General features: G+C 34.9%; 1 protein-coding gene across 1 annotated transcript; it reads right to left on the bottom strand.

Moving 5' to 3' along the window:
* Positions 1-388: 388 nt before the first annotated feature.
* On the bottom strand, positions 389-8,592 carry LOC134234306 (annulin-like). The gene is made up of 15 exons (XM_062716351.1): positions 8,319-8,592; positions 7,183-7,425; positions 6,710-6,979; positions 6,490-6,608; positions 6,212-6,325; positions 5,785-5,959; positions 5,405-5,549; positions 4,591-4,694; positions 2,534-2,696; positions 2,333-2,436; positions 1,969-2,051; positions 1,502-1,706; positions 1,157-1,317; positions 930-1,069; positions 389-738 (listed from the first exon to the last, which is right to left on the bottom strand). The coding sequence occupies exons 1-15, from the start codon at positions 8,542-8,544 to the stop codon at positions 558-560; spliced, it is 2,433 nt and encodes an 810-aa protein (XP_062572335.1). The 5' UTR covers positions 8,545-8,592; the 3' UTR covers positions 389-557.
* Positions 8,593-12,866: the final 4,274 nt, after the last annotated feature.

The following is a 12,866-nucleotide window of genomic DNA, read 5'->3' as shown; positions in this document are numbered from 1 at the left end:
ACTTTTGACTAATTTTTTGGTGCTAGATCCATTATGACGTCATAATCAATTTTAACTTTCTTTTTCCTGTACTTTACGGCTTTAGCAGAATTATGTAGAAAATATGGTATTTATGTGACATTCAATTTGAAATCATATGAAAAGTAAACCGGATACCTATATTAAATTTGACATTGATTTAAAGAAGAGCATATGAACATACTAATTACCGTTTTCTGAGAGACTGTAGGCAATCTGGATACATTTCCTTTGTCGAATATGAAAAAAACTCCCATATTCATGACTGGTTTTCTTAATTTTTCATTCAAAATGACACTTTAAAATACAGTTTTTCATCTTGTTTACCTACAAATTATGCCCCGAAACACCTTATTTGACCAAGCTAAAGTTGTAAAGCATCAATAAAGGAATTTATTTCTCAAATTTGATAATTCTGTAGGCACCTTTCATTTACTAGATCTTGAACTTAATATCACACGAAAAATATACGAAAAATATCTTGATTGTAGATCCTGCAAACAAAAGTTTTGTATTATGCAACTTTGTCAGGATTTTTTCTAGTTTAAACAATCAAACATATATCCATGTTTATGACTTCTTGTAGACACCAAAACATCAGCTGTTCCGTTGATATCGTCGATTTGGTCGCTGTTGAAGGTAACGGTTATTTGTTTCCTGCCTGGTGTCCTAGGGGTCATCGTCATTTCCGCCACCCATTCGGTTCTCGGTGCTACATCGCTATAATTTCAAATGACATATGTCAAACGCTTAAGACTTTAAGTAAATGATAAGTAAATTTAGTATGAAAATAAAGTTGACAATAATTAGAGCTTACAATAAAAACATCTTTTAAAAAATCGGAAAATAATGATCCTCATCTTTATTTCATCCTGACGGTCGGAAAAAAAATCTACTGAAGGGTAGGTTACCTGATTCTTTGATCAAATTCTCCATCAATTCCAGGTCCATCGACACTAATAGAACAGTTCCTCAGAATTGTATTCAGTGGGTTCCGGAACCTTAACTGACACTGGAACGGCTTGTTAACTTCAACAGATGGTGAGAGTACCTGCAACATCAAAACTTTTACTGCAAATAGAGAACATGTAACAAAAACATCATGAATACTTGAAAATATTTGAATGATAGTATCAACCTCGATGTCCATTGCCGGTTTAAGGAGCCTGAAGTCGTCTTCCCAGGAGACAATTTGACCCGTCTCCTGAACCTCCGCCACAATGGAAACTTTGAGGTCAACGTTTTCTGTAATCTTGTCCATGTAGTCTGAGGCGGAGATTTCCATTGACATTTCTCCATCTGTAAATTCAGTTTATCGGTAAAGAAAAAAGTTCAGTTTTATCTACTGCTAAAAAGCTAAGGAATACACTGGGTTTTTTTCAATTGACTACCACTGGTAGTCAAATTTAAAGCACTAGTTTCATTATTATACGATCCAAGTAAGACATAGCGTATATTTTTTTCTAGTTATATTGTAACTTACTTGAAGAAGGTGAAACAGGTATCTGATATGACTGTTCTTTGATTTTTTGGTGCCGCCGCCCAGTATACAAGACGGCCTCGCAGACCATCTTAGCCGTGACTGTCCTGTTTTGTGTTCCGGTGTTGGTAAACGAAAAACTCACGACAAAGTCCTGTCCAAGGTTAACATAATTTCTGTCCACAAAACCGTGAAATCGGACGTCCTCCTGAAAAAGGATTTTTCAAGCAAATACTAGCATTATAAATGGGTTAGAAATGTAAGTCGAACTCTTCATTTATTAGTAAACATATGAGCTACAATTTTTGGTTCGTGTTGGTGGTCAACAACATCTTTATAATAAGAAACACGTCATTACATGTATGGCATATAGCCCTACATCTTGCAATTGTAATATAATTGACTTAGCGTATCTTCATATCTTCCCTGTTGAGCCTGAATTCAAATGTTTTCCGCTTTTATTTTCTTACCACTTTGTTTTCATTGATGTAGGGTGCACTACTATTACGAGAACGGCTTGCCTTCTTCACCGCAAGTCTCTCCCGAGCTGACGCTGAAGTATGATTTTTGTGAGCACAATGAAAATTCTCTAGCTGGGTTTGCAAACATTTTGGGGAACGATTTATAAAGTTTAACAATCTCAAATTCTTTGCATTAACTCTTTTTATTTACTTTTTACTGTAAATGAACTATCCTAACCCTCTATTGCCAAAAGTAGTGTTCATTTATTAGTAGAAAAAAAATCATCATCTAAAGAGTTTGATGAGAAGATACAACGATTAAAAAGTAGCTCTAACATTATATTATGGCATCAAACTTAGATAAGTGCTGTACCGTCTGGATATTTGTAATCATTTGTGATGTCCTCGCGAATTCTAGATCCACGTCCTCTAAGGGGAAGTCCATCAGGAACTTTGGTACTGATATTCTTACCTATTCTAATTCAGTGAAAAGCATATGAGAATATAAGCATTAAATTAATATGAACTATACAGTATGTTAATCAAATATCATAAGATTATTTGTTATACTTACGCTGCTGGGTCTAATGAAATAATGGACCATTTACCGCCCTCTCCGCGGGCCCAAACCACTTTATCAGCATTCACCTCCGCAAACACAAACGGTGTATCATATAGCAGCTCGCATCTGCCTTCTTTTATAGCTTTAAGGGAGGCTGGACCACACTGGTTGAAACCTTAATTAAGTTTTTGAATCCTTACTTGTGGAGTACAATAAAAAGCCACTGACTACCCATACAGAACACCTAACACTCATCCCTGATCTCTGTTTCCAGGGAAAGAGAAATGAGAAGGTGTCCTGCATACAAAATGAAAGTCTGTAGTACCATATCATAATTGTAATAATACATGTCGGTTTAGAATAAATATAGCTTATATATACTTTAGCAAATATGTTTAGTACAATTCAGTCTTTCTATTATGGTGGCATATTTATGCTACCCACATAATTTTTGTCAACATGAGATATCGCGTCAAGTCAAGACATGTCGGTTTAGAATAAATATAGCTTATATATACTTTAGCAAATATGTTTAGTACAATTCAGTCTTTCTATTATGGTGGCATATTTATGCTACCCACATAATTTTTGTCAACATGAGATATCGCGTCAAGTCAAGATAACTATCTCGTCAAGTCATGATAACTTTCAAGATAAACAATCGTATTTTTGCGATAGCTATTGTATTCATGATGCAAGATAAGTTATCTCGTCATGTCAAGATAGCTATTGCAACAAATGTTATATCTTATCTTGACTGGACAAGATATAAAGTCGATGTTTGTTAGCAAACCAGAGAGTTATCATGACTTGATGAGATAGTTATCTTCATTTGACATGATATGCTATGTTAACAAAAAGTTATGTGGATGGCATAAATATGCCACCATATTCTATATATGGGCAGGTCTGGATAATCGATAATATTTATGTCCAGGCTTTTCGATATCATTGACAGCTGCTTTTTCAATAGAATTGGTACTTGTATATTTACTTAACTTTTTATTGGTCATTTGCAAAATTATTTTGTTAAAAAAATTCTGATTGTACACACAAGTACTCTGAAGTTGAAATCAAAAAGATGCTTGAGTTTCTGATTGACAATATCTGTGTTGTTTTTGGGGATCAGGTCTTCCAACAATCTATTGGAATTCCCATGGGTACCAATTGCGCACCGTTATTAGCCGACCTATTTTTGTATTCATATGAAGCAGAATTTGTGCAAAGTCTTATGCGTGAAAGGAAGAAAACACTTCTGTAGCCTTCACCTCGACGTTTAGATATATAGACGACGTATTGTCAATTAACAATGGTAATTTCCAATCTTATCTCAATACGCTGGTGAGCTTGAGAGAAAAGATACCACATAGTCTGACACATCTGTTTCATACTTGGATATTTTACTTGAAAAAGACGTTAATGGTAATCTAACAACCAAGCTATATGATAAACGTGAAGACTTTATTTTTTCTATCGTCAACTTCCCTTACTTATGCAGCAAAATACCTTCATCACCTTGCATACATAGTTTATCTATCCCAGTTGATTCGATACACAAGAGCATGCTCTACGTATGAACAATTTCTTAAACGAAGTGAATTATTGACAAACAACTTGATGAAACAACAATATCAGCAGTATCGGTTAAAGTCATCATTTCGTAAGTTCTATAGTCGATACAATGACCTTGTCAGCAAATACAATTTATCATTGAATCGAATGCTGACTGACGTTTTTCATACCAATAGTAAGTCCATTTTTTATACATTGAATTGACGACGGATTTTTCCGTTATTTCCCGATCATGACAAGGAGCACACGGCGGATGTGACCGATCGGCAGGGGATGCTCACTCCTCCATGGCACCTGATCCCACATCTGATGTTTTGGAGGTCCGTGTTTGCACTGCTCCTATTTTGTATTGTTTTATGAAGTTTTGTTCTTGAATACTGTTCGTTATCTCCATATGCTTCGTGCATAACCATAACGAGAAATAACCATATATCATTTGTTCTTTTTTCCTCCTCAATTTGTGAAAGAAACAATTTTATGTAAACATTTTCCCTTACCAGAGCTTTCTTCCTGAGGGGTAGCGTCAATTATCTGCCACCCGCCATACCCAGGAGGAAGATCTCGCCTCTCCATCCAAACTTCGTTCCAGCAATGAAAATTCCTGTAATCATTGCCGTAATTACATACATAAGACCTCACTTAATGATCTTACAAAAGTTTAATTATTCGTCTCTTTGAGTTAATTAAAAATCCCCTCAATTTCAAATATTGTATTCTTTAATTTTATTCATTTATTTTGAAATCTCAGACTTTTTGCTGCATCATGTTGCTTTTGTGGTAAATTCCTAGTAGAAATCAATTATAGCTACATGTATGTAGATATGAGGACAAAACACTAAAAAGATATCGAGATTCCTGTTTGGTAAATTACATCAAAGACATATGCCAATTATGTCCACCCTAAAACTCATCAAGTACTCCCTCTTCAGTAATTTGGGTGCACCACCTCTTTCCTGTTGGTATCTTACTAAACACTTTCCCTTTACTAATTTGGGGACACCACATCCATCCAGTTGGTGACTAAGTAAGATAGATTTGTTTTCACTCACCTGCAATCCATCCGACTTACCATATACTTTTCTTCCACCTATTCAGAGGTACAACATCCCTCCAGTTAGAGACTTAGCAGATATAGATATGTTGTACTGACTCGAGCATGATTTAGGGGTACCACCTTATGTTTGTAACTTACCACAAATTGGCCCTATCCTGATTCAGGGAGACCACCTAGCTCCCTCTTGATTGTCACTAACTGAATACTCCCTGATTTACTGATTTTGGGGTACCACATACCTAATTTTGCCTTCTTACCAGATACTGTCCCTTTCCTGATTTGGAGGCACCACTTCCCTCCTGTTGGCGTCTACATAAATATCTATCTTGACATTTCCATCTGTGTCATGAGCGGAGGAAAAGTTCGTTATAGTGCGACAGGGCAATCCCAGAGCTCGGCAAACTATTGTATTAGATGAGATGTGTTAGATATCTGACAGAAATTTTGAAAGCTATTCACTTTACTCTAGGTCATTATACATGTAAGTGTGGATAAAGTGTGGATATGTTTTCTATCACTGTATACAAAAGGAGTTTGCGGCCGCCTGCAAAGAACAATGAATGCTTAGGTACGCTGTATCTTGTATAAACATCCTTTAATACTGCTGTCTTTTGTATATTATCAAATATGACCTTACTGGTCGTCACAACTCCGGCGAAGGTGAAGCATTGCCCCCATTTGACAGGCCTTCTTGACTGGAGGAACTGATGTAAGATGACCACACTTCCGTTCCAAGAGGACGGGTTCTTTCCCCCACCATAGTCGCCACTCCAGTTACCCACCAACACACCATTATCCTGATTGACATTCACCTAAAACCATTCGAAAGTAATTGATTGGCTGTAATCTTCCCTATGGAGTATATCAATGTTAGCAAATGTCTTCACTGATATCATTCTATAACATTGATTTCTTCATACGATATGGTTAATAAATACTAAATAAGGTTTGTACTATCGTAATCTTTTCTAATTTTCTAAGATAATCAAAAGTGCAAAGAATTTGTTCTGAAGTCAACGGGCTTGTGTAAATTATACGGTGTTTGAAGTACCGCATTAACTTACAATTTTGGATATGATTCTAGACACACGGATTGGGTTAGACATGGCGTATCCGAACCGAGAGTCAAATCCTAATTGAACACACATCAAGGAAGCTTCCAGTACATCAGACTCAAACTGAAACAAAAAAATATACCCAGAGAATAATAGTTGTTTAATATCTGTGAAAAAAAATGTGTTTTATTTTTTGAAATGGTATAATTGATTAAATCGCTTTCTTTGGGAATTTCAAATATAATGAACATCAAGTTAATTGATGACCACAGGTTCGGGTGACTGACCTGTCCGTAGAACCATGGCTTTTGGTCGATGTACTTTGAATCGCCATTAAAGATAACCCCACTGTCATTAAGAATGTATTCGTTTAATTTGCTCATGTCCGGAAAATAGGTCTCGTCCTCTGAAATCCAGAAATGTATAACGAAGTTTGATAATAACCAGACATGTCCCTCGGACATTTAGTGTATCTCGATGTAGGTAAATAAATTAGATTATGCATACCTTTACACCAAGGATTAAAGAGAATGAAAATGCTCTTTTTCATAGTATACTTCAGGGCACGTGGTTTAACATCGTCGGGTACAATATTTTCCACCGTTAGACGCCACTCTGCAACAATGCAGTCTGCTGGTGGCGTCACCATGACAATCGCGCTATTTTCCTTGTGTCTTCCTTTCAGAACAGCGGTCCATTCGCTGGGACCAGCTGGTCTCCGTTCAGACTGCAGCAAGCACTGAACATGCGTCCCTTTTCCGGGCTTTGGATTTGGCCCTTATAAAAGAAATAAAACAATAATAAAATAATGTTCTGTATAAATGAATGCCCTAATGTGATATTATATATTTTACACCCTGTACTACACATATCTGTCAGATATGGACTTGCACGATTCTAATTGCTATTTCATCTTACCTATTTTTCAAAGTTGTTTTTTTTTCTTGAGATCAAGACTATGTTGGGATATGTATACAAACCAGCTTTGAAGACGAGTCGGATGGTATTTTTCTTGAGACTAAACTTTTTGTCGAAGTGCAGAACCAGGTTGAATGTCTGTCCCCTCCTCACTACCAGACCCCCAGCCTGGACAAGATCGTATTTCTCCGTGTGGTGTGCTCGGCCATTCTCGTCGCTCATTACGTCAATGGAGGAGACCTTAGCACGACCAGCTGCGACGTCATCGCCTCCAGATTCATCGACGTTAACGTTAGTTCTATCGACTGTAATGAAAGAAAGGAATCCCATATGTTACAAATGATATTATCCACTTTGTATCATCTTATAAGATATTGCATTCTATATTCAGTTCTCAAAAGATGAAGGATGTTTTACGCTTTACTTTTTCACTCTTTGATTAAGATATTGTCTTCTATATATTAAGGCCTCTAAATTAAGGCGTCCTCATTTCATTTTACGTTTTCTAATTAACTGTTCTCTTTGCACCTGTTATCGTATTTACATTTAGGTATATAATAAAGTTGTTTCTCTATAAATTTTAATCACTAATCAGGATAGATTTCTCTTTAGTATATTAAGTCTATCAGTAAGTTGTCCACTTTTCATTTGTGTCTCTTCTCAGATAGAGTCCTCTTTAAATTTAGGTCTGTAGGTATGACATACCCTTTAATTATTCTCTTTACGTGTCTCTCTAAAATAAAATTTGGTATTCAAGTTGTTTTCCTCTTTGCATTTATACCTATAAGAAGAACGCTGTCTTCTTTACTTTTTGGTCTCTTATCGAGATACTATCCGTTTTACCTTTGTATTTCATGTCAAATTATTATTCTCTTTACACATTAGAATTGTCCTCTTTACATTTGTTACTGTTACGAAAATCTTTACATTTGATACTCTTACAAAAATAATGTCCTCCTCATGAAAAAGACCAACAGCATTTTTCTTAATCAAAAAATGTTCTGTTTCAAACATTTCTTGTTGCATATCTTTGGTTATATAAGACTGAAGATTCGAAAAAATTAGAAACAGTGAGTAGCTCACCTAATATTTAAAAGAAAAAAGAACATCGTTGAGAAATTCATAATAAAATCAAGACATCAAAAAGCGTCAAAAATTGACGTCTTGTAAAATATTGAATTAAAATTTAAACGTTTACCAGGCAAGCTCGGTTCCGATGGAAAGGGCGTGTTCCGGTCAGTGTGTGGTCGTATTGTTGAAGTCCAGTCTGGGCGGTAAGGTTCCGTTGTTCTGAGAACCGGTACCGAGGGAGATCTCTCAATGTTTACCGGTATGTTGTACGTACGGTTACGGAATGAGGGCACACGGTTAAATGCTCTCCCGCTGCGAAAACCATCACCGTTCAACATGCGATAGTCGTTCATAAGCGAAGAGAAGCTGCTGGGTTTGAAGTTCCAAGAAGTAGGATTGTAAGTCATCTGAAGAAAAATACAGTACCACGTACATTCCAATTAGATATTGTCTCTAGATATGCATGTTTTGTTCTTATGAAATATATGGAGATAACGAACATTATTCAAGATCAAAAATCCATTCAAACAATACAAATCAGGATCAGAGTAAACCCGGACCTCCAAATCTCCAGAGGTAGGATAAGGTACCATGGAGGAATGAGCGTCTCCTGCCGACCAGTCACACTTGTCGTGTGCTCCCTGGCATGATTAGGAAATAACGAAAAAAAAATGCGCGGACAATTCAATTTGTAAATAATGGCCTAACAGCATGGAAACTGTCAGTTGGCATTTGACAATATGACAGACTGTATTTGCTGACTAGGCCATACATATTTTGTATTCATACAAAATATGAGCAGAGCAAACACAGACCTTCAAAACATCAGAGATGGGATCAGGTGCCATGGAGGAGAGAGCATCCCCTGCCGACCGGTCACACTCGGTTCTCCTTAACATGATTGGGAAACAACGGAAAAATCCGGCGTCAATTCAGTGTATATGTATATATAATGAACTAACAATTAGTATGAAAAATGTCAGTCAGCATTTGATTCAGTGATAAATTGTATTTGCTGATAAAGGTCATAGTATCGACCATAGAACTTACGAAATGATGACTTCAAACGAGACTACTGCTATTCTTGTTTCATCAACTTGTTTGTCAATAATTTACCTCAATTTAGAAATTGTTAATACGTAGAGCATGCTCTTGCGTATCGAATCGACTGACATATTTTTAACTCCGTATGCAGGTGATGAAGGTATTTGCTGATAAGTAAGGGAAGTTATCACGTTTATCATAGAGCTTGGTTGTTAGATTAATATTAACTTTTTTTTCAAGTAAAATATCCAAATATGAAACAGATGTGTCAGACTCTGTGGTATTTTTTATCTCAAGCTCACCAGCATATTTCGTATCGACATAAGAATGGAAATTACAATTGTTAACACGCAATACGTCGTTGATATATATAAATGTCGAGTTGAAGAAGTGTTTTCTTCTTTTGTATAAGATTTTGGACAAATTCTGCTTCATATGAATACAAAAATAGGTACCTGCAAATAATGGGGCGTAATTGGTACCCATGAGATTTCCAATAGATTGTTGAAAGACCTGGTCTCCAAAACCACAGACATGTAGATATTGTCAATCAGAAACTCAACCATTTTTTCAACTTCGGGTATTTGTGTGTACAATCAGAGTGTTTTTCAACAAAATATTTTGCAAATGACCAATGACAAGGTAAATAAATTTACGAGTTCCATTTTATTGCATAAGCAGTTGTCAATGATATCAAAAAGTCTGGACGTTATCGGATGAACTGAAAGATGTAAACCCCCTATGCAGGTAATAAGATAATATTAATTGCTGCATAAGTAAGGAAAGTTTATAATTGAGAAGTTAAATTCAACACATTTATCATATAAGGCTTTATTCTAAGGGGTGAATTTTTATGCAAATATTTGTAAGTTCAAGTACCCAATATTTTAACTATGTTCAAAGAATATAGAAATGGATGACTGAAGTAATATAGCGAAAACTACCGTTTTAAAGATTACAAATTTTCACAGTTTTAAGTTTTTCTCTCTTAAGGACAGATGATACAAACTTTTGTCAAAAAATATGAAAATAACAACTTGAGTCATGTTTTAATTACCGAAGTAGTAAAATGAACAAGTTTCACCGCGCAGTTTTTAATTTTTTACTCAGATTTTCTCGAAAATGAGATTTGAAGTTAAAAATATTTGTATAGATTAGTAAGGATGGTTTCAGAGAGGCAGAATTTTGAACATCATAGAAGGTTTACAATTTCTTTATATTTTAGAAATTTATCATTTGCATCATTTTCAATGAATATAGGCCAAAAAATATATACCAATCCAGGCATCCATTTCTTTGTTTATACCATCTGTTCTTAAGTTTCAAGTATATATAATATCAAATTCCTTTCTTACTATTACTATTAATGAATAGTAACAAGGAATTATTTTAAATAAATTAAAGATTTTTTAAAATACATGTAGATCATAATATTTTACCAAACTAGTAATTATTCTTTACCAGCATGGTAAAGAATAATTACTAGTAATGGTAAAATATTATGATCTATATTTTTTATGTAATGTTTTTTAAATAGTATATATAATTAATTGATACTTACATTTGAGCTACGTAAGTATTTCCAAGACTTTTCTTTTCCTAACTTGAAACTGTCCTAAAAGGACACTTTCCCGGGGAATTAATGTGACGATAATTAAGGGACCATATAAAAAGTCAATGTTAATTACTACACATCTCATCTCCAGAATCAACGGTGACATATTTATTTTATTGCATGAATTTTGTTGTTTTTAAACTAGCTCAACATTTTGATCATTTTCTCCCAAAAAAAATAGAAACAAAAGAAAGGGAAAAAAAGGCTCCATTAGAAAATTGGAAAAGTAGAAATCAAACTTTTTTTTCCAAAAATATCCTTTTTGAATCAATTTCTTGTTGAACAATTGAAAGAAGTGTTCGTTTCATATTTGAAAATTAAACATAATAGAATCTGTATTTTCTTATCATGTCTTTGTGTTTCGTCTTGTCAACGTTTTATTCTAGTTTTCTACACAGTCCCTGAGTTAACTCGCAGTGGGCGTGGCAGGTGCCCGGGGGTCTACGTTTTTATCTCTCGGTATGTATCTCTCGCTTTGATGCAGGCACTTCACAGTGAAGGCTGACACCAGATCTACAGCTGATGCATCGTCCGCCAATAGTTGATATATACTCCAGACAGCACAGGTGCGATATGCATTATCTACCTCATTGTGACCTTATCTATGTCCATTTACAAATTAACAGAAGTATTTTGCTTTTGTGATTTGCTTTTTCATTTTATGTATGCATTTAAAATAAATTTTGTAATTGGTGAACATACTACGCATTTTGTTTACAACTAATTAATCTTGATATTTTTTTCATCATTTTTTTTAAAATACCGGTAATTTTGTTTTTTAATGATATTATTATATTTTTTATTTAGATTCACGATGGATTTTCATATTCTACACTGCATGTTTCACTCTCTTTGCATAGTTTAATATGTATGATTGCAAACTTAAAAAATATTTAACATATTGTATACAAAAAAAAATATGCTAAGTATTTACGATAAAATAAACGAGATGCATCCTTTGCCAAAATACATGCAACTTGTCACCGTTATCTGTACAAGCCGATGTTTTCTTCCATACAAGCCAGGAGGCATTATTTACTAGATAATCCTACAGACATGTTTTAATTTAAAGCTGAAAAATTCAAAGAATTCGTATTATTACAGATTGTTATAAATTTTGTGAATTCTATATAAGAAGTTTTTACGAAAGCCTATTAGGATCAATCTAGAGAGAAAAAAATTAAAAGGCGTTATAACGCCTTTCGAAAAGGCGTAATAACGTGAAAAAAGACGTAATAACGCCTTTCTAAAAGGCGTTATTACGCCTTTCCATTTCAAAAGGCATTATTACGCCTTTTAAAAAAGGCGTTATAGCGTCTTTTATTTTCAATACATGACTAAACATATTTAGCCCAAGCGAGTGGTGGTGGTGGGGGGGATTCAGAAATCTTACCTTTGGGACATGAATTTCACAATTTGATATAGGACTAATTTCTCAAAAAATAATTTAAACAGATAGTAAATAGTTTGCCTGCTTTTTTCCAAGAAGAGAGAAAAATATCTTCAAATGACATGAATTTTGATATAGAGCAAGCAAAGCTCCAAGAAACATCTGCCTACTAGTATATCGTATCTTCACAAGTAGAGTGTTGCCTTTTCTTAATACGAATGCAAACAGTTGTCAGTGAGATGTGCAGGAATATAGAGAATTGCTTAAATAAAGATTGTTTTAATTAAATCTTTCATATATTGATTAACATAAAATAACGCATTTCCATTTTCCTTTTCAAGTAGGCCAGTAATACGAGTGCAAATGGGGTAAACCGCCCCTTCACACAAACGCACTTTTGGAAAAGTCCAGTGCTACAGTTTAGATATTATAATTAACTGTTGGTTGCTTGGTTCCTGAACCTTTTGTTGCAGTGTGTAAAACTGTGGCAAATTATTGCATTTAAACAAAGTTTTACCGAGAAGTCACCCCACGAGTTTGGCCAGTAGAGTGGGAATGATGGTGGTGGTGGTTGGGGGGGGGGAGGCGTTAGAGGCACGGGCCTGTTAAATGCAAAATAATAGTTA

The sequence above is a fragment of the Saccostrea cucullata genome, unplaced genomic scaffold (genome assembly GCF_032062105.1).
Source record: "Saccostrea cucullata isolate Sc308-1 unplaced genomic scaffold, CSIRO_AGI_Scuc_v1 ctg783, whole genome shotgun sequence".
NCBI classification, from domain to species: Eukaryota; Metazoa; Mollusca; class Bivalvia; order Ostreida; family Ostreidae; genus Saccostrea; species Saccostrea cuccullata.
The sequence above is the reverse complement of the archived record's forward strand: the minus strand, read 5'-3'. Positions and strand labels throughout refer to the sequence as shown.

What these genes read in the sequence shown, in the direction of transcription:
- LOC134234306 (XM_062716351.1), bottom strand. Translation starts at nt 8,544, where the DNA reads ATGAACGACTATCGCATGTTGAACGGTGATGGTTTTCGCAGCGGGAGA. An exon ending in AGCCATGGTTCTACGGACAG is followed by an intron (nt 6,326 to 6,489) that starts GTCAGTCACCCG and finishes TTTTTGTTTCAG; the next exon opens with TTTGAGTCTGATGTACTGGA. An exon ending in ACATCAATGAAAACAAAGTG is followed by an intron (nt 1,707 to 1,968) that starts GTAAGAAAATAA and finishes ATCCTTTTTCAG; the next exon opens with GAGGACGTCCGATTTCACGG.